General features: G+C 41.1%; 1 protein-coding gene across 4 annotated transcripts; it reads left to right on the top strand.

Annotated features, from left to right (window-relative positions):
* Positions 1 to 11,738, top strand: zfr2 (zinc finger RNA binding protein 2). 4 transcript variants are annotated; one of them, XM_029001379.1, is made up of 19 exons: positions 1 to 118; positions 1,627 to 1,840; positions 2,204 to 2,318; positions 2,411 to 2,623; positions 2,870 to 3,195; positions 3,401 to 3,583; positions 3,868 to 4,096; positions 4,178 to 4,326; positions 4,966 to 5,085; positions 5,372 to 5,517; positions 6,380 to 6,509; positions 6,623 to 6,807; positions 6,962 to 7,130; positions 8,157 to 8,331; positions 9,298 to 9,377; positions 9,596 to 9,691; positions 9,880 to 9,991; positions 10,171 to 10,268; positions 10,345 to 11,738. In XM_029001379.1, exons 1-19 carry the CDS (start codon positions 72 to 74, stop codon positions 10,543 to 10,545), a joined length of 2,988 nt encoding a protein of 995 aa, XP_028857212.1. In that variant the 5' UTR covers positions 1 to 71; the 3' UTR covers positions 10,546 to 11,738. The 4 variants fall into 4 exon arrangements, with proteins under 4 accessions (XP_028857212.1, XP_028857210.1, XP_028857213.1 ...); XM_029001377.1 differs by having other exon boundaries at positions 1,627 to 1,855; XM_029001380.1 differs by lacking the exons at positions 8,157 to 8,331; positions 9,298 to 9,377 and having other exon boundaries at positions 1,627 to 1,855.
* Positions 11,739 to 22,234: the final 10,496 nt, after the last annotated feature.

Raw genomic sequence — 22,234 nt, 5'->3', positions numbered from 1 at the left:
GTGCTGCTCGCGAGTGGCCGGGTCCGGGTCACGTGACCGCAAAGAACTCCAGCGGCCCTGCGGATGGCAAGATGGCTGCAAGTAATTATTATGGATTCACACATGGCGCTCAGTACAGGTAATTGCCGGCTCGCTGCTATGCGCGTTCACGTGGATTCAGGCGCCGAGTTTTAGCCCGGAGGCTGCAGATTTGAAGCAGAAGCCTGCTAGAGTTGCTCGTCACTGGGGCCTTAGTGTGGGTAATGGCTACCCTGACATGGGTCCCAACCTTTCTGTGTCAGATTGTGGATTCTATGGATTGCGCCAAAGTGCTTCTTGCATGGGGTCGCGCAGTGACCAGCGCAGCAGTAACAGATTGCAGGGCGGTGACGGAACTGTCAAAAACAGTGAACATTCAGATGGTCGGGTTGAGAAAAACGAACCTAGGAGAAAACTAACTTAAAAAAAACCTCTACTTAATTGCCACCGCAACAACTCGCGTACAGTAGGACACAGCATGTAACACGAAGTGTATAAAACCCGCAGTTTGAGAAAATGGTAAATGTTCAGTATGACTCTTTCACTGACTGAGCTCAATTTGCTGAGTAGACCAGTTAAATAGCAAGCATAGGACAGGACACTTAAATGTCACTGATTTTAAACAAGTAACAAATGTGTTTGTTAAAGCAACACAGGCAACACAAGCACAAAATACAACACTCGGTTCAGCGAGTCGGAGTCGCGGGGGTCTCCCGCCAAGCACGGAATGATCCAGTGATTCGGTGATCGAATCCTTTGAACGGATCTTTTAGTGAACTGATTCTAAATATTCAGTACATCTGAAAGAACTGCCGTGCCCATCAGCGGGGCAGTGGTGGCCTAGCGTTTAAGGAAGCGGCCAAGGTGCCATTGAGCAAAGCACCGTCCCCACACACTGCTCCCCGGGCGCCTGTCATGGCTGCCCACTCTTCACTCAGGGTGATGGGTTAAATGCAGAGGACAAATTTCACTGTGTGCACCGTGTGCTGTGCTGCTGTGTATCACATGTGACAATCACTTCACTAGTGCAAATGCATAGAATCTATATATGTCTTACTTTCTTCTGTATGGGTAGTTTTTTCCCATACTTTTTTCCCATGGATTGTCATTGTTATATAACAATGACAATCCACTGGCCAAGGATTGTCCTTGTTATATAATGTTATATAAATGTAATTGATCTAATTAAACACAATTTGTCTGCTGTATTTAGTATCAGACCCCTGACATAATTAATATTAACAAGGGAATTGAAGTATTGCAATATACAAGTTGTGGCATTTACTTGTAAAATATGTGCTATGACCATTCCAGAATTGTTTTCTTATGATGAATTATAGCTATTATGATTGTAAACATTTATTCAACATAATTGCATAGTTTACATATTTTGCACACCACAGTTATTTGGATTTTGTTCAGTTAGCATCAATCCTATGTATCGATTATCTAGATACACTGTTGACCTCAGTCTGGTAGAATAGTCATACTTCAAGCAGAGTGAAAACATCACATCATACAAAACATGTTTCTTATGTGTATTATTCATTATGTCTCCCCCTTGGAATGCATACTTTATTTTCTTTATGTTATCTACTGTCCCTCTAGTGCTCCGCCACCTACCGCGTATTCCCACCCAACCACGGCTAGCTACAGTGTGCAGCCTGCGCCAGGCGTGGCCCATGCTGTGACCGCCTCTTACGCGCCTGCCACCCCACAGGCAGCACGCTCTGTAGCCTCCGCTCCCTACCCCACCTACCAGTCACACCCCGGGCCTGAGTACAGCTACAGGCAGCAGGACCCTGTGCCACAGACCTATCAGGTTTTCACTGAAACGGTTTGTCTCCCTGAAAGTACATTTTCAAGGGTTTTTTGTTGCTTTTTTTTTTTTTTTCAGCGAGACTTTAGACAATGTTGTGTGTGATATTTCAAAAGCATCTGATTGCATGCATATAATATAGTGGCTTGTCAAATTCGTTATCAACAAGAGGTTAAACCACATCATTTTTGTGCAGGGGTTTCTCTCCCTAGCATTTGTTAACATTTTTTTCTTAGTTCTTGACTGAAGAGCCTGCTTGAGGCTGTGATCCTGAGAGGACAATGACATAGAGCATCCTATCAGAGGAACTGGGGTTTGTACAGATTCAAACAAACACACATTCATCAGCAATTCTCCTTTTTTAAGGATAATTACAATTATGGGCACGCAGCACCTGTCACAACCTATGAAAACAAGCAGTACTATCAGACAAATGTGGCAGCAGCGCAACGGACGCCGGCTGAAGCCTACTTTCAGACAGGTACTCTTGAACCACTCAGCAGCACTGAATTCACGAAAGGTGGAGAACATTGCCACACGTCTTTGTTTCTTGTTTTCTCTCATTTCCTTCAGGTCTGAAAACCATTTATAGTCCAGTCAGCGCCGTTTACAGTCAGCCCCCACCGCAGAGGCAGGTCACAGCCTTGAAGCCCCTCGCTCCTGCCAGCCCTGTGTCTTCCAGCTACATCTACCCAGGGTCTACCACTGTCCAACAGCCTCCCACCCCAATATCGACTTACACCCCCAGCTCCTCCTACAACTCCGCTGTTGCTACTTCATACTCCGGTGAGTAATAATTAATAGTCTGGGCCCAGTTGAAGTGTTTTGTGAACACTTAAAAAAAGAGGAGACATTTCGTTGTGTGCACGAGTGCTGTGCTGCATTGAATCACAATGACAATCATTTCTCTTTTACAACTTACTAGACAAGCCACAGTGGCGCAGTTCACAGTGATGAACTTATCTGCTGTAGATACCATGTCTTGAATAATGTTTTAATTTGAAAATATTCTGTCTGTTCCTTTTACAACAGGAATGAGTTATAATACTTATGATTCAAGTGGTTACACGTCTTTGACCTCATTCTACCAGCCAACTCCGGCACCCCCCACCCAGGCACAGCCTCCGCCGCCACCCCTGCAGCCTCCATCTCAGCAGCCACCACCTCAGCAACCCCCAAAACAGCTCACCAACTCATCCTGGACCAATGCAGGGAGTAACATGGTCACCGCACCCGTCATCAGCACCTTCAAGAAGCCCGCGTTCCACCAAATCAAGGTGCAGAAGCCTAAAGGACCCCCCAAACAACCTCAGCTTCACTACTGTGATATCTGTAAGATAAGCTGTGCAGGTCCACAGGTGGGTTCAAGATCATTATAATTGTGATTATAATATTTGAAACTTTTTGTAGTATTTCACTGTATGGAGAGTTCTTTTTAATAAACCATGTTGCTTTTGTGTGTCCCTTAATGATGCTCCATGTACATATTTAAATATGCAATTCAGCATATCAGTTGAAATGATTTTTACTTGTAAAACTTGTATGCATTTTTGTGTTGCATAGACATATCGTGAACACTTAGAAGGTCAAAAGCACAAAAAGAAGGAGGCGGCACAGAAGTCTGGAAGCCAGATGAGTAACGGGCCGCGGGGGCTGCAGACCCAACTTCGCTGTGAGCTCTGTGATGTCTCCTGTACTGGTGCTGATGCCTATGCTGCCCACATCCGTGGGTCCAAGCATCAGAAGGTTCGTACAGTATCTCTAACGGACAACTCATTAACATTAATCATTAGATAGTTCATTATATTCTGACTTGATTTTACATTTTGAAGTCATAGCAGCACATTACAATGAAAAACGGATGCATTTAAATTGCATTTAAGATATTCAATGTGTTATTTGTATATTTGTTTAGTTTGCATTCCCTGTAAAGTTAACTTTTAGACCCACCAAGGGGGCAATATAACAACGTAGTGTTAATTGAAAATTAAAATGTTTTTGAACACAGTTAAATCCATTTTTTAACTCAGGTGATGAAACTGCACACAAAACTTGGTAAACCAATTCCCTCTACGGAGCCGGTTGTGGTGAACTCTTTGTCAGTCACCACAACGGTGACGGCTGGGAAGCCAGTGACTCCCACTGTCACCCCTGCTCCCGCTGCTGTTGCTGACGCGCCAATAAAGCCTGCAGTGGTGAACAACGTCATCCACCCTGTCCTAGCAAAAAAGCCTATGCCTCCAAAAGTCACAATCACCAGTAAGTGTTGTGTATTTAATAGTGCAATTAAAAATAGGTTATTGAAAAATAACATTTATAACTGTTACCTTTGCATGAAAGCAAGTAAACCTACCACGCCCCCACCAGTGAAGGTGGAGGAGACGAAGCTGACAATCATAAAATTAGATGCACAGAGCGATGATGATGATGGAGGCATCGGAAGTAGCCAAGGTGACGTCCAGCCTGTGGGACATGCCTATGTTGAAGAGGCAAGTGCTTACATTTACCCCGTTTCAGTCATTTTCTCAGTAAAACAGAGTTGAACAGAGAATTGTTATGCACGTAAGTAAGATTACGTAAGATTACAGTTTTGCAAGAGAATTGTGGGCCAACAGCCTTTCAGTCAAGTCAGGTAGCCAGGCAGCAGATGCGTTTGTCTTTTTACATTTACATTTACATTTACAGCATTTATCAGACGCCCTTATCCAGAGCGACTTATAATCAGTTGTTACAGGGACAGTCTCCCTGGAGCAACTCAGGGTTAAGTGTCTTGCTCAGGGACACAATGGTAGTGAGTGGGATTCGAACCCGGGTCTTCTGGTTCATAGGCGAATGTGTTACCCACTAGGCTACTACCACCCTTTTTTTTTATAGGGGGTCGAACTTCTAGAACTTCCAGACATTTACAATGCAAGGCCTGAGTTAAACATGGACTAATATGTAATTACGAAACAGAGCTTTGTTGGATTTAATTTACTTTCCACTCTCTAATGCCAGAGGACATTGAAACTATTGTTCTATTCGTGTCACATTTAATACTTGTTTTCTACATTTCTAAAACACCAATTATATGCTGTTCAATCACTTTTTAGTGATTGATTAGATTTTAACCCAAATTTCTTTTATAGGTTAGGAATGAAGATGGCAAAGTAATCCGCTTTCACTGCAAACTTTGTGAATGCAGCTTTAACGACCCTAATGCAAAAGACATGCACCTTAAAGGACGAAGGCACCGTCTGCAGTACAAAGTATGTCAATGAAGTGAGATGAAAACGGTCCTTTTTTGTTTTTTTCATCTCAAACAGATATTTCTCAGAGGTTTAGCTAAATTTGAACCTAAATGGATTTTTACTTGAATGGTGCATGCTTACTGAATGCTTACTTTTAGACACATTGACAGTATAAGTATACATTTCTGCTGTGTCATGCTGTGTTATTCCTCTAGGTGGCATGCTTGTCACCTTTATTTTCTGCCGCATAGGTTTGTTGCACAGTGTTGCTGCAGAAATAACTGTATTCTCCTCCTGTTTGTAGAAAAAGGTAAACCCTGAGTTGCCAGTGGAGATCAAGCCCAGCAATCGAGCTCGGAAGCTGCAGGAAGGGAAGCTGAGGAAACAGAAGCAGAGAGACACGCTGAAGCGACAGCAGGAAGACGAGCAGCGCTGGCACGTGGAGATGAGGTCAGCAGCAGGCAGCCACCTAGCTGGGTCATTGTGACAGCAATGCATTCGTACCTTTACACTGATCTTCATCGCAACGCAAACAGAAATGTACTTCTAAATGCATTCTTTAGGAACGTAATGGTTCTGAAAGCGAAAGGGAGTCCTGACTTCATGTCATGGTTCTGTAAGAAGAGAAGAAAAGAAGCAGTCATGGTACGCACTGCAGGTGTATCCAGCTTAGCTTTCGTTATGTTCCCCATAATGAAAGAGGCTTAATGGGGGACTTCTGTAAAATGTCCTTTGTTCAGCCCCTCAGCTGCGTCTGTCACTGACTGTTTCCATCTGCAAAAGCAATCTTCCTTCAAACAGTGTCTCAAATCATGGCGGCAGCATAGCCCTGTTAGGGTCAGATCCACGATACCTTGCTACCATACATTGAGTGAGTTCAGATCCGAGGAACAAACTCGGAGGATAACACACTCGCCTATGAACCAGAAGACCCAGGTTCAAACCCCACTTACTACCATTGTGTCCCTGAGCAAGACACTTAACCCTGAGTGTCTCCGGGGGGGGGGACTGTCCCTGTAAACACTGATTGTAAGTCGCTCTGGATAAGGGCGTCTGGTAAATACTGTAAATGTAACTGAACTTTGTCTAGTTTACCGATATATGCCCCTAATATTAGTGCAGGTTTATAGTGCAAGTTAAAGAATACTTAAGAGACTGGATTAACATAAACGGGAGTTCCTCCAGCATCTGTGATGGTATGGAATGTATTTTAGGAGTAAATTTTGACACGGACCCTTGCCTATGTGTACCCACTGTGGGACATTTTCCTGTGACATACCCCTGCTTCTCTACATGCTTCCTCTTTCCACAGGCGCTATGAGGAAGACTTGTACTGGCGCAGGGCTGAGGAAGAACAGCTGTACTGGGCTGAACAGCGGCGCAGGATGATTCCCCCTCCTCTTCTCATTAGTCGGCCTGGGATGGCAGGTTCCCCACTGCTGGTAGCTACAGGCCTTTTTAGTGGCTCTCACCCCCCTGTCCCCGAATGTGTGTGTTTTTATGGATTCCCCAACAATGTTCAGCCAATGCTGCATTTTGTCATGTCCGTTTTAAGCCCATCCGCCGGCCCGTGTCACCTGACGATCGGCACATTATGGCCAAGCACTCCACCATCTACCCTGTGGAGGAGGAGCTGCAGGCTGTCCAGCGGATTGTCTCAAACTCTGAGAGGGCCCTCAAACTCGTCTCTGACTCTCTGCTTGAAAAGGAGGCAGAAACCAAAGATGAGAATGATAAAATGTAAGAAAGGATCATTTCATTTGAACAAAATAGTCCTGTTGTGTTCATTAACCAAACAACACTGTTTATGGCTGATTAGAAATACATTATTATGTTCTGTGGACCAGAGAACAGCATTTCATTTGTCTGTGTATTTACTCTGTTTACCCAACAGTGAAGATTCCCCGACTCGAATGCTGAAGGGAGTTATGCGTGTCGGGATCCTTGCCAAAGGGCTGCTGTTGCATGGAGACAGAAATGTTCAACTCATCCTTCTGGCTTCCAAGAAGCCGACCGTCTCTCTGCTGAGAAACATTGCTGACCAGCTACCCAGCCAACTCTCGGTAAGATGAACAGGATGTAGATGTAAGTGCATGGGGGTTCAGATATCCATTGTATTAGACTTGTCCTAGTCTAGGAGAACAATTCGAGTACTTGAGTCATGAGAAGTGGTTCTGCACCATGATTCAGTTTGCAAAAAGAGGAAGATGTGAATTTTTAGCTCAAACCTACTGTCAGGTCACATGTGTACTGGTGAAATTACTTGTGTGGCTTTGCTAAAACAATTGTTCATTGGTGATAAAAGTATATAAAGTTCAGAATGGTCTGCAGGCAACAGGAATTGTGCAGTAGAAAGAAGCTTCTGAAATGTTTTTTTTTTTTTTTTTTTTTTGAGACTTTAATCACATTGATATATGCAATTGCAATTACAACTTCCTGACACTTTGAAGGGGTGGTTTCCATTATGTTGTTACATACATTTCACTCAGTATCAAATCATATCTATTGCTGAAAGGATGAAAGGAAATGATTAAATTACAGCTATAGAGAATGCAAATAATTTGCTTCTGTTACAAAAAGAATATCTAGACCACAAAATAAACCTCCAGTGAGTGGTTTTGATCCTACTACATGCATATATTCATCAATCAGCTGGTGAAGTGAATGTCATTGAGTGCTCTTCAATCCGATATAGGACTGAAACTGCTGGAAAAGAAATCTGCATCCCAATTTGTTGCACATGGGGTCGTATAGCTGCATCCATGTAGTGTCTCAGTGATTGTCACCGCCGCAGATCTACATAAACTGATCTTTAGTTCAGCTGCCTGGTTATGACACCTGGTTATGATATCTACAGAGACTGGGGCAACAATTCTGTTGAATTTCTTTTGAACATTTCTTAAAAAGAAAAAACGTGTAGGCATTTCCTACCTTTTGTGTTTGGTTTTTTTAGTGGATGAGTGCCTGGGTTATTGGATATATTTACATTTTGTATGTGATGAACACTTCCTGGGCTTTGAAGGTGAAACTGTCCCCAAGCTAAATAAGCCTCTGTAGTGAGTAATCTGAAGTGTCCTTTTAACCGGCAGACATTTTCTGAAGATCAGTATGAGGTACAAGCTCACCCTGAGGAAGCCAACATCGTGATTTTTTCAAGCAAGGAACCAAAAATGCAGGTCACCGTCTCTCTTACGTCGCCAGTGATGAGAGAAGACTCTCCCCCCAACAAGGAGGAAAAGGCAGGAGACAAAGCGGCCGAGAAAGGTTAGAGAAGCCATGCTGTCAGCCCACTGCACTGTCTGCAATATAAATTAACCCTAAAATGGACCTTGTTTGCTTCACTTTAAAGTCAAATTAATTGGCTAGTCTGATTATTTCTTCTTTTCCCCCATTTTGGATTAGGTTAATATTTGCATTTGTGAAATATAAGTGCACATTTGAAGCAGGATCTCTGACCTTTCTGTGCCACAGAGGTGTGAGTCTGCATAGGTGTGCTTCAGGTAGTCATGCCAACAGGATTTACAAATGGGTTATACATCTAATGCCCAGGGATTGGGGCATTCATAATGCTAATATCAATCGTCGTCATCATGGCATGTAGGAGAAAGCTGTTGGTAAAAGTTTAAAGGCACCCAGATAATTGTTTCTTCAGAGATGAGACCTCCAGCAGTGTCACATTGGTGTGTAGAGTATGGAAACGCCCAGAGCATCGTGTGAAATGGGCATCATGTCCCACAAAACTGTTTGAGTAAGTGCATGGTTCCATAATTTATGTCACCAAACTGTTCAACACCTTGCTGGGTGGCAGGAGAGAGAACAGAAGGACAGAGGAGGACGGGGAGGAGCAGGAATAATTAGCCTAACCAAACACAAACTAGACAATCCAACATTAATGACTGTGCAATTAAACCATGCAATAATTATTTTATCCCATCATTATTTATTAATACTCAGTTTCTCTGTGATTGTTACTATTTTTAATGTAAAACATTTTAAATATAATTTTTATGTCATAGTTCTTATATCGCTTTATATATCTTTTTATTTTAAGACGTGTACTTCTGCTAGAAACTGAATTTTCCTGAGGAACCTTCCCAATGGATTACCTACCTACATACCGATGTATTTGCCGACACTTGCTGCGTTGCATCTCCAAATGCTTGTTGAGGGTGTAACAGCAATGAATGATGAGCAAGGATGCATCTTTCTGTTTCTTCTTTGTGACTAAAGACAAGGACCCAGCAGATGTTCTTGACAGGAAGAAGTGTTTAGAGTACCTTGCTGCTCTTCGTCATGCAAAATGGTTTCAGGTAAATAGATAGCCTGAATTCCCCACAAGAAATGAAGCCCTCAAATCCTAAACACTAATGGTTATTGCTGTATTGCACCCACAGTCCTCCAATGCTGTCATATTTAGATAGAATTTGATTGGTACCTCCTATTATCCGTGTTTTGATGTTTCTACAGATTATATTTTATGGACACTTTATGATTTCTTCATGAAGTGCTTTGTTTGATTGATGTACAGGCACGTGCTAATGGTCTGCAGTCCTGCGTTATCATTATCAGGGTGTTGCGTGACCTCTGTCAGCGAGTGCCAACTTGGGGAACGATGCCAGACTGGGTGAGTGTCACTGAAGGTGATTGATTTTGTCATTGTGGTACACAGAAAGCACAGCACACGGTGCACACAACAAAATGTGTTGTCTGCATTTATCCCATCAGTCTTGGTGAGCATTAAAGGCGCCTTGGGGAGCAGTGTGTGGGAATCCTTGGTGGTTTAAGATTTGAACCTTACAAGTTGCTTGGCAGGCAATGGAGCTGTTGGTGGAGAAGGCCATCAGTAGTGCCACAGGACCTCTGAGCCCCGGAGAGGCGATGCGTAGAGTTCTGGAGTGCCTCTCCACTGGGATCCTGCTCTCAGGTCTGGGCTTCAGATGGCTTTTTCATGCCTGATCATGTCTCCAAATATTTATTGCATCAGATGCACATTTACATATAGTCGTAGCTACATTTACTATACACATTAATGTTCATATTCCTACCTAGAAGGAATATGTTGTAGGTTGGTTTTGGTACTGATGGACAACTTATTTCTCTCAGATGGTCCCGGCCTGCTTGACCCCTGTGAAAAAGACCCAACCGATGCACTTGAGAGCATGAGTGACCAGGCCAGGGAAGACATTACTGCCAGTGCACAGGTCATAAATTCATTTTGTCAACACACTGAAATCCGGCAAAAACTGAGATTCACTTGCAAATTGTTTCTCCTTTCAGCATGCCTTGCGACTGCTTGCATTCCGGCAGCTCCACAAGGTTCTTGGAATGGATTCGCTGCCAGTGTCAAAAGCGAGTGCTCGGAATCGGAAAAGGCGGCGAGATGGCACTGAAACTGGGGAGGGGGAGGGCGAAGGCAAAAAGGACAAGAAAGAAGATTTAGAGGATGATGGGAGACTGTGGTTTCCTGGAAATGCTTAACACAATATATGTTTTAATACATTTATGGTACAATGTGACTATAACAAAAGTAATAACTACAGTTTACCATTAATGTCTGGGTGAAGAAATCACAGTTGTTTCCCTTGCCTAATTGTAACTGTCTGCACAGGCGATGCTTAAGTGATTTCTTTCACTGTCACTGCAAGGTAATTGCATAGTTCCTGTTCAGTAATAATGTCCACTGTAGTTACTGAAGATTCTCAGCCAGTCCCTGACATAGATATTTTATTTTATTTTATTTTATTTATGTGTGTGTGTGTGTGTGTGTATGTATGTATATATGTGTGCTTCCCAAGTTCATGGCATTTTGTTTGGGAAATAAAGCCTTTCACTTCAGACTGTCAGTACTGACCTGCGTATCCAAGTCAGGGTCTGGAGAAATCTTTAAGTGCAAAATAAGGTCATTTATAATATTTTGAAAACAATGGCCCAATCTGATAGACTGAAAAACATTTTTCAATGCCATTGAAAGGTATTGAGGTAATGCATGGCATTATTAGTATTTATGAATAATCCCAAAATCACGATACTTAAAATCAAATATTTTCTTTGCACTGAGAGACTGAGGTTATACTTTTTTAAGTGGCTTTTGAGAGACTTAAAAAGTTGTCTCTTTGAGAGACCGGTTTATTTAATGTTTAGTTGCACAGCCCAGAAGCTGCAGTGTGCTGCAGACTAAGCAACTTTTCAGTAGCACTGAAGCTCACATCAGCTCACTATCACGTTAAGGGGGGGGAACTATTTATGATTGGGTTCCACTGTGGAATGAAGATTATGGGACTGGCCATTTCCTTCCTGGTGCCTGGTATGTCTATAGAGTGTATGTGTGCAGTTTGGTTTTTCATACCTTTTGTGTGAATATTCTGGAAATTATTTTAGTATAAAAAAAAACAAATTTTATCATGCAATATACTTGACTCTCATACGTAATGTGAGATGAGCATAATGACATAAATTATGGAACCATGCACTTACTCATAGTAGTTTTTCACAGGAGGTATATGCCTCAAGTTTTTTTCTTCATTTATCAGCTTTAAATGTACATTTTTAACAATGTTCACTTTTATAGTAACTAGCGTTTTGCAGTTTTGTTTTTAAGACTATGTTGAAGTTGAATATCTTTGTCTTTATAGTTCTGCCTAAAACTAAATGTATTAAAATATGTATGGAAAGCCTGGACTATGTGTGAAATTATGTATATGATTCATAAATTCCATGAAGACCATAAAAAACCTAGGGGCTTTCAATTAATTTAATAAAATCAATTAATCATGTTAGGTTAGAATGTTGCTCCATTAATTTATTTTGATGTTAAATATTTACAATGTAAATGCAAAAATGTTTAGTACCCTATAAATTGTTATAATAACAGAATGCAGGGCTGATTCTTTTGTTGAACTATTAACAAGCAAATTTGGGTTTCAGCTCCTCTTCTTTTTATGAAATTACCTAGATGATGAATTGAGCTTCATGATGTGCCACTGTGACATGCCGGATATTATTTCTCTCTGAACAGTGCAGCTAGCACAAATTTTCTTGGAAAAAAAATCCACAGAGAGCACAGATCGCTGATACAAACCAAAGGCTTAGTCAGTTACGCCGTGATTCTTGTGAAGGTGTCTCACTAAAAACACCTGAATGACTCCAAGATGGTGAAAAATAAGATTCTCTGGCCTGATGAGACCAAGGTAGAACATTCTGGCCTTAATTCTGAGTGGTATGTGTGGAGAAAACCAGGCACTGTTCATTACCTGTCCAATACAGTCCCAACAGTGAAGAATGGTGGTGGCAGAATCATGTGGGGGTGTTTTGCAGCTGCAGGGTCTACAATTGGTTCGATAATGAATACGGCCAAGTACAGGGATATCCAGGATGAAAACCTTCTCCAGAGTGCTCAGGACCTTATTGGACTGAAGACCAAAAATGTGCTTAGGGTCTTTTTTTTTGGACCAAAAAGACCCTAAGCACATAATAATGAAGGAGTGGCTTCATAACAACTCTGTGACTGTTCTTGAATGGCCCATTCAAGAACAGTCCTGACTTAAACCCAGTTGAGCACCTCTGGAGAGACCTAAAAATTTCTGTCCACCAACGCTTACCATCCAACCTGCCAGAATTGGAGAGGATCCCCAAAACCAGGTGTTAAAACCTTTTTGCATCTTTCACAAAAAGACTTGTGACTGTATAAGATCAAAAGGGTGCTTCAACTAAATACTGAACAAAGGGTCTGCATACTTTGGACCATGTGATATTTCAGTTTTTAAAGCTGCAAAAATGCTATGTGTAAATTAATGAGGAAAAAAAAAAACTTTTAGCACAGGGTATCATGTATTGCCCACTCCCTTTGGGGCAGTGGAGGCCTAGCGGTTAATCCCGATCCGCCAAGGTGCCACTGAGGTGCCACTGAGCAAAGCACCGTCCCCACACACTGCTCCCTGGGCGCCTGTCATGGCTGCCCACTGCTCACTCAGGGTGATGGGATAAATGCAGAGGACAAATTTCACTGTATGCACCTTGTGATGTGTTGCTGTGTATCACATCACTTCACTTCACTTTGACTGCTCTCTGCTTGTCTATTTCAGTGGCTTCTGGACATTAAAAGCTCGGTTTAGGACACTGGATTGTCTTGTTCATGTTCACATCTACTTGTTTATGGGTCTTGCATATTTTTACATTATAAAACAAAACTGAAGACACTAGACAATGAAAAAACACACGCAACGTTATGTAATACATCAAAAAATGTAAACAAGCTGAATATTTCAGTCTTTCCAAATCAGGGAGCTTTTGCTGTCATGGCAGAATTTCACACTCTTGGATTATCTCGACCACATTAAGTTAAACAATGGTGATGATTTATAAGGTTTATACTGAACATTTTCTAATCATGTTAATGAGCATCTCATAAAGTGGTTTATGATGATGACAATAATGAACAAAGCAGTCAATTAAGATAAAAAGGGGCAGCTATGAAAAACCTGATTTCTCCCCTTAATGCTGTTCACTTTTTTCCGGTGTGAACACAGCAACAACCACACCAAGACCTCCAAAAAGAGGTGGTTTCAATTCGAATCAAATAGCAAACCTGATGAGAATGTGTACCAAACCAAATCAGGACCAAATGCTATAAGTCATGAGTCGAGAACAGTTAATTATAGGTAAATTTGAATGTAGGTTTTTCATTTTTTTGGGGTGAGCTGGACCGCAGAGTGAAGGCAAAGGGGCCAAAAAGTGCTAAACACCTCTGGGAACTCCTTCAAGACTGTTGGGAAAGCATTTCAGGTGACGACCTCTTGAAGCTCATCGAGAGAATGCCGAGAGTGTGCAAAGCAGTAATCAGAGCAAAGGGTGGATATTTTGAAGAAACTAGAATATAAAACATGTTTTCAGTTATTTCACCTTTTTTTGTTAAGTACATAACTCCACATGTGTTCATTCATAGTTTTGATGCCTTCAGTGAGAATCTACCAACGTAAATGGTCATGAAAATAAAGAAAACACATTGAATGAGAAGGTGGGTCCAAACTTTTGGTCTGTACTATATATACGGAAAATATTTTCCCCTTGCATGTAGTCCACTGACCGTCTGTAAGGTGTGGCACATGAAAGGGTCCCCACCTTGGACTCACAGAGATTTCAACCTGTTCACAGCGGTACAACAGGTGGAGTACCTGGGACAGAGGGTGGCCGTTGAAGTGTGGCTGGCCATTAAGTGTGATGTCACAGCTCAGGCACTCTCGTCAGAGATGACTGTCATGACTTGAGCTTAAGATCTGCTGCACTCTATTCCTATTTATTATTATTCCTTAACCTCTGTCTTTTAATACAAACCAGCTTCTTTTCTCCATCTCTTTGATTCTAGAAAACTCCAACAAAAAAACTTGTGTGCTTACTTGGTGTGATTTTACAAAACGGGCTGTATATCATTACAGAATTTATTAGCATTAAATACATGCAAATAATTATTTATAAATCCTGCATTTCAGGGTGACCTTGTGAATTGTCTGCGCACAAGGGGGCGCTCCATGGTAGACTGTGTCCAACTGATGTGTTTTGCACTGTGAGGTTCTACCTGAGGTTCTACTTGATGTAATCATGCTATCTTTAACAGAGATGTGTGTGAAGTACCTGGATGGAGTACCTGGAGTGTAAAAAGAGGCTTCACAGGGACCTGGCAGCCTGCAACATCCTGCTGTCTGATGGCACAGTCACCAAAGTCAGTGGTTTTGGGTTGGCAAAGGCTGACTGCATGGCTTCAGACATTGTAAAATTACCAGTAAAGTGGACTGCCCTGGGGGCCCCGAGGAAAGTGATAAGTTGAATGTACTTGACAGCATCTCTGTCACCTCGACGTCCTTTTGAAGAAAAGCAAACATTTTTTTAGTTACAAGACTGCATTAAAGGGGCTTGTAGAATAACCTAAAATTATCTGAAAACAATGATAACAGTTACATGTTAATGGTGAAAGCTGCATTTTTATTCTCATGTGCCCCATTTTCCCCATAAAGAAAAGACATTTTGGCATTAGTTTTTTTCTTTTTGGATTGTTATCTCAATTAATATAACCCATACACTTATGGAGGCGTTTCCATGGCATGTACTTATTTCTTGTGGATTATCTTTTTTTTCTTACTGTAAGCATATTCATTCCTTACTCAACACACAGGTATGCAAGTCAAACAATTTCACTAAGCAGGTAATAAATGCAGGGGATGAACTGAGATTAATGCTTGTACGGCTTGTTTCTAAGGCAACAGCCCCTTGTGGCTGTGTGCCAGCGGAGGAAATGCTGGAAGGGGGAACATGACTGCGGATTATCCTACCGCTGTCTGTGACACTCACTGTCTCAGGCTCACGAAATGTTGCGCTGTGGTGGACCAAAGTCCTTAACATGTCTCATTTGGTCATGGACCACATTCTTCAAACCAACTTCAAACTTTCAGAGTTAAAAAAAAATGAAAACGTGTTAGTAATTCACTCTGGTATCCGTATGTTCATGTTTTCTCTAGTCCCTAAAAGAGGTGAAAGAGAAGGTGGAGGAAGGCTATTGGATGGACGCACCGGAAGACTGCCCTCCTGCTGTGAACAATCTCATGAGGAGCTGTTGGCAGGCTGATCCAGGGAAAAGGCCCTGGAAAAGGCTTTCACAAACTTAGGGGCAAGATAGAGAAGATGGGAATAAAAGATGCTTGGGCACCGAGATAGACACAGCACAAGTCTTCAAAGACTACAGAAACACCTTTTTTAAAGAAGTTGTTTCAGGTCTTCCTGCCTTAAACAAGACTATTTATTTGAATAAAACTTTAGAAAAATCATTTTACTCGATTGTATACTTAAACAAACCATGGGACTTTGTCCTTGCATCATCCCTAACAGAAGGATTGTAGGAAGGGGAAAAAATGCTTTATCTGGGATTAGATGGAGGATCACCACGAACTGCATGTTTTGTAATTGTCCAGCAATATGCCTTGCACTGCCTCAGCACTTAATATGTGAAATCTTGAATGTTATTGCTGTTACAAATAAGGAATTACAAAGCCAACAGCATTCTGTCAGCGTTGCAGCTTTCTGGAGCTCCAGGGGATTGGAGAGCAATATCCTCTTCTGTCTGTGACGTCCCTGACATCCCTCACTAAAAGTGCCACAATGCCTTCACTGATCTTACGGGTCTGATTTACGGATTGTTCAAAAGAAACAGTCCAATTTTTTTTGCAGTTCACCTGATATCTATTTATCACATTTGTATGCATTCGTCACCATCATTCGTCACCTGATGTGTGTTTGTCACAGTACATAATAAATTATGGTTGTCATTTGTCTAAAGGCTTCTTAAGCATGTATTTTGTCTTTTGCCCATGGGATAGAACACAGATTGAATTTTTATCCGCTCTCCTTTCATTATGATCTGGGCCGTGTTGGATTTGCTGTCATTGTGTTGTTTAAAGCCTCTAATGGGATATCTGAAGAAGGAAAAAATCCACCAGAAAATGTCCAACATATTAGAAGATTTACAGAGCATTTGCCTTCTGTATGATGGGAAATGTCGCTTATTGGCAAAAGGAATTTAGTGCTTTTCCTCAAATCTGCTAACTCTTACTCTTATCTCATGGGGAACGCTGGGGGCATCCATCTGATAATGCCATGTGGTATTCCTTGACATCTCGGCTTTGCTCTTAGATAACCAGTTATATCTTTCATCCTCAGAGTGATTGTGAAACACTGTAGTACAGCACATAGTAACACAACAAAATCTCTCCTCTGCATTTTACCCATCACCTTAGTGAGAAGTGGGCAGCCATGAAATGTGCACTTCAATATGTTCATAAAATGTTTCTGAATGTCTCTTATGATGACTTACAGTGTACCCAGCTAAAGGACCTGGGACACTTTTTTCAGTTGGCAGTAACAACGGAACCAGATCTGTAACCCACACCACAAGAGTCTTACGAAGTCTGTGCACTGCCAGGGTGGAGTTACTTTCATTACATTTCCCTTATTAACAACTTCTGGCCAGGGTTCTACATCATATCAGAAGTCCTTGTACATTTGAGAGCCTTTTTAGCATTTCCAACATTTCCAACTGTTTCCAAATCATGTCTTTGTATAGACATCATAAGTATAGAGAAGCCTAGAACCAACTCAGCTTCCCAAGATAATTTCACGCTTTACTTTTACACTTTACTAATTTTGGACCATCTGGAGGGGTTATTTTGGACCATCCAGGAGAGAGTTACAATAGTCGAGTTTAGAGATGTCCATTGCCTGAACAAGGAGCTGCATAGCCTGTTGTGAAAGAAAAGGTCTATGTTGTAGAGAGTGAACCTGCAGGATCTGGAGATCGCAGCAACGTGATGGTTCACACTCAGTATGTCATCAATCCAAACGCCGTGGGTGTAAACAGTAGCGAGCCAATTTGAATTGAGAGGTTCTGATGAGGGGAGTTGTTGCCCGGAAAGATTAGAATACTTATGATATGCAAGATTACGTATTTAACATTTTAAGAATTCACTCTTTCCTTTTTGACTCTGGTACGGTCTCTGTATTATAAAACATATTCCTGATTCCAACACAACCACTAACTTATTTTAAGGCATTAAAAAATTTTACCTGTAATGTGTTGACAAAGTTACAGTGGCATTTACATTTACAGCATTTATCAGATGCCCTTATCCAGAGCGACTTACAATCAGTAGTTACAGGGACAGTTCCCCTGGAGCAACTTAGGGTTAAGTGTCTTGCTCAGGGACACAATGGTAGTAAGTGGGATTCGAACCCAGGTCTTCTGGTTCATAGGTGCGTGTGTTTCCCACTAGGCTACTACCACCCTCCTCTACACACTCCTCACACTTTTCACTGTCTTACCATCTGGAAAAAAGGTACCACAGCATTTGGGGCCTCACTGCCAGACTGTGCAACAGCTTTTCAGAGAATAAAGGAATTATTGCTATTTGGTTTAACGCTCTCTGTCTCATTTGTTGTATACATATATTGTTTGTCTTAAATGTCTTATTCTTGCACTACCCGTCCCATGTTTGCACTTTGTCTATGTCGCTTACGTGCACTTTATGTTTGTTCTTAACTTTGTCTTAATGTTATATGTAGCACCTGGCTCTGGAGAATCGTTGTTTCGTTTCATTTTACTAATCTGTATGTAACTGAAACGACGATAAAGCTCACTGAACTTGAACTTGAATGGATGTCACTGAATGCAGGATCACTCTACCATGAGGTCATAGTTGTTTGTGTGTCACTATCCACAGTCTGCTGAAGCATCCACAAGATCTTTTGCTGTCAAACGAGGGGTTTCTAACTGGGACCTTGGTTAAAGTTACCACAGAACTCCAATGTATTGTTCTTCTTTCCCCTTTTCTCACAGTTGAACAAAACAAAAATACAGAAATCCTGCATACAGTGGCAACTTAAATATTATGCCTTTTGGTGATCAGTTTATATTCTGTTCACTTTACCATTCACAGTAATAAATACTTTAACGAATGCCACTGTAAACACTGAATGGACTGTTATAGTGAAAAATTAATATATGAAACACACATGTCCTGTTTGTAAAGAGGGGGATTAAGGGAGAGTCTCTATGCTTGGTTTTGATCTTTGTGTCTTTCTTCTGATTTGGGTCTTCCTAATCCCCCCTGGGTGCCTGGTAATCCACTGTCATAAGGCAGCCGGTGAAGGGAGTGCTCAGACAATCAAGATCATAAAATATGTCACTTCGTCCCCACATTGTGGCTCTCTGGGCAGAGACTAGGGCAGATTTTTTTTTCAGTGTCAGATTGGGCAGAACCTCACTTGTCCTGTTAGTATTTCAAATAGGTTTAATCTAGTTCATCCAAGGACATGCTTAATAATGAAAGTCATTTTCACTTTTCATTTTCAGTCTATTGAATGTTTCAGATTGTGTTATGGGTCAATTTGGCAATATAAAAAGACACAGTAGGCCTAATTTGTTCCATGCTTTTTGTTACAACTTGTCTTGGCTGTCATTGCCATTGGAAGAGAGGCTATAAAAATAGACAGGTCATGCACTGCCAGTGACTAGCTTGGTTTAAGAACAAACATTAATAAATTGATTTAGTGTAAGCCTATTAAATCTGGAAGTGGAATCAGTGCCTGCTGTTTGGTGCCTTACATAAATGACTCCCTCTGCTGGTTCATAAAAAACAATACATAATTTCTTCATCACTGTGTGTTTCCTGTGAGACTGTGACATTATCTTGGAAGTGGCTTTTGGAAGGGGTGACAGGGAGGTACAAGAGAAAATGTGTATACTGACCTTTGAGCATATTTTGTGTATAGGTCAATTAATTATTTTATCAAAATTAAACTGTATTTAATCAGTAATAAATTAGTAAGGAATATCTGTCCATCATTAATAACTATCAAACAGAAAGCAATTTTTAAATCATACTTTAAATACAAAAATATAATAGGAGTCTAGTCCATCAACACATCTTGATGAATCAATGGAAAATCCCAATAATTCCCGAATCTGAGCACTTTTGTTTTATACAGTTCCATCCCATTCCAGAAAAAGAGCTTGAACTTTTTGTGTCTAGATGTGTCTATAAGAACAAGCGGGCATGGATTGGTTGGTTTGTTAAACGTCAAGAAACGGCATGGATCACATGCGTCGCCCCCCTCTCCCGACCATCTTCCCTCTCTCCCTTTCCAAGCCCCTGTCCTTAGTAAGCTGACACAGCGCCTTTAAGCGTTAGCTGCTTTGCCTCTAATAGGATCAGAGAGGCTTATATTGTCATCTGATAAAAATAAGCAGCTTGATAGTTGTGCTGCACCTTCTTAACCAATTTGTTCTCAATTAGGATAATGGGAAAACAAGCGTTGAAGTTCAGTAAATACATAAGCATGATAAATGTATTATTTGCAACAGATCACTGTCCCTTTCTTCTACCCAGGCATTCATCAAAAAGCAATTACACAAAATATTTTAGAAATATTTAAAGAGATAGTAGCTGACACGGAATCGTGCATACATTTATCATGCAAATACATCAGCCAGGAAACTGGGATGTGTCATTATGGTGACTCAAAACAAACACATGAAAAACAGATGCAAAATACTTTCTTCTTCACATTGTTCAACTTGCTTAGTTAGAAATGTTCTTGGGCTTGCTGAAGAAGTCTTTAGCAGGCTCTCCACAGCTTCTGCAGCTTTTGCACCCTTGGACAAGGCAGCGTGCCATCAGGCGAGAATGGCCTGCTGCACCAGAGGCCGCTTATTCAGATAAATTAGATCCCCACTTTTCAGGGGACTCCTAAGTACTGGCACGTGGCCGCTTTCCTCAAAAGCAATTAGAACAAGGAGAGTGATGCCTGTTTTGGGGAGTCACAGCGCTAAGGCTATCAGCATGTTGTCGAACACCATGCAACCTGTCCGCTAACGTCTGGCCCGCTTTCCAGGGCAGACAGTTGTCTGTGCGGATTAACACATATAATAGAAGGCCTTTCAGCTCAGCAAATGTTGCCATGGCCACTTTTTCCTGCCTCTCTATACTTCTCCATACTAATCTACAAGAACCCTGCTTCAACTCTAATAAGATGCATTAGCTGGTTGGTATGCAGGTTATGCGGTGGTAACATGCTGTTGGAGGATGTAACTGACCTTTACCTTCTTGGGTTGGATTTCAGACACCTTTGACCATCTGTAGCTGTACGACTTAGTCTTTTTTCCTTGAAGGCTTCATGTAAGATTTGGATTGGGAAGCCCATGGGCACCTGATCCTTTGGTGCACAATCTGTTTGCTCAGCACAGTGTGGGTTACCTTGTAGGCACACAGCCATCTGCAAGTGAATTCTGGTGCATTGTCGACATCTATGCATCGCTTGCATTTAGACTATTGTGTTATGTCTGAGAAATGTGCAAGGACAATTTTTTTTTTTTACATATAATTTTTTTCCCCCAATAACCTTTTTATGACAATAAACAGTTATCATATACCAAGCATTTAGGAACAAAATAGAAATGAATGCCTCTGTATATTTTGGACTTCACTCTATTTAAGTTTTGAAACTTTGAAACTAAAAATAAAAAAAAGTTTTCAGTTGACCTGAAACAAACCAAGAGAGCTTCTTAAACTTATCTTTAGATTTCATTGAGGTCAGAGGAAATCTCCAGAGAAGTCTTTAGCCTCATTAGGGACAGTGTTGATCTCTGTGACACCATCTAGAGACCATCAAGATTTAACTGATTGACTAGTAAACGAGATACCATTAACAATGCCATAGATGCAAAAATAGTTGTTTAACCATAAAAGCTAGTTCCAGGTTATGGCTTTAAATCTAATCACATAATGTTACACAAAACAAGGTAGATTTTATTTTGCTTATTTCTACAAATTGCATTTCCATACTGTCCATAAGTATTTTCTTCTTTAATGTCCAAAGCTAGGTTTATGTTGTGAGAAAGTAAGTCGAGCTAAATTAAATGTTTGTGTTAAGATAATGAGCAATATTAAAGGCCAAAGCATCTGTGATCCCACAATTAAATTAATAGCAATCGGGGTTTGTAAAAGTGCACTGGCAATTTGGTGCAATTAGGCAAAGCCAGTTGCCAAAATGACGGATAAAACCTTAATGGGTTGTTAAACTGACCCGAGAGGTTCCTCTTAAATTGATTGTGCCACTAATTGTTTTAGTCTTAACCATAAAACCAATCTAAACCAGTCGGTATGACCAACAAAACAATTTATTATCCCAAATATTAACATATTTAGTATAGGATTGCAGGTTCTTATTACTTTTTAATTTGCTCTGTTGAATATAAAAAAAACCCTGCATGATTATGACCACTTTTATAACAACGGTCTTTGCAGCCAGTTAAGTGAAGCAAATCGTCACATTTCCCGTCCCAGTGGTGTACATAATCGAGGATTCGGCAGAAAGTTGTTTTTTTTTTCTTTCTTTCTTTCTTTTTCTTTCTTTCTTTCTTTCTTTCTTTCTTTCTCTCCATATAGTCTTTGACCGGGATAATGAGGGGATTAACGAAAACTTTCGGTCGCTCCATTGTCTTTAAAACAATAGATCGGTGAAAGAAAGTCTTGTCTTGGCTTCATTAGTCTCGGCCTCCTCCTGTGGGGTGAATGCGCGCTACATTTAGAGCAATTACTTGACTAGAAAACAGCCGTCAATCATTCTT

This window comes from Denticeps clupeoides, chromosome 13 (genome assembly GCF_900700375.1).
Source record: "Denticeps clupeoides chromosome 13, fDenClu1.1, whole genome shotgun sequence".
Lineage (NCBI taxonomy): Eukaryota > Metazoa > Chordata > Actinopteri > Clupeiformes > Denticipitidae > Denticeps > Denticeps clupeoides.
The sequence above is the reverse complement of the archived record's forward strand: the minus strand, read 5'-3'. Positions and strand labels throughout refer to the sequence as shown.

Coding starts and splice junctions, on each gene's coding strand:
- zfr2 (XM_029001377.1), top strand. CDS start 72: ATGGCTGCAAGTAATTATTATGGATTCACACATGGCGCTCAGTACAG. Junction 5,518..6,379: donor CGCTGGCACGTGGAGATGAG/GTCAGCAGCAGG, acceptor CTCTTTCCACAG/GCGCTATGAGGAAGACTTGT. Junction 7,131..8,156: donor AGCTACCCAGCCAACTCTCG/GTAAGATGAACA, acceptor TTTAACCGGCAG/ACATTTTCTGAAGATCAGTA.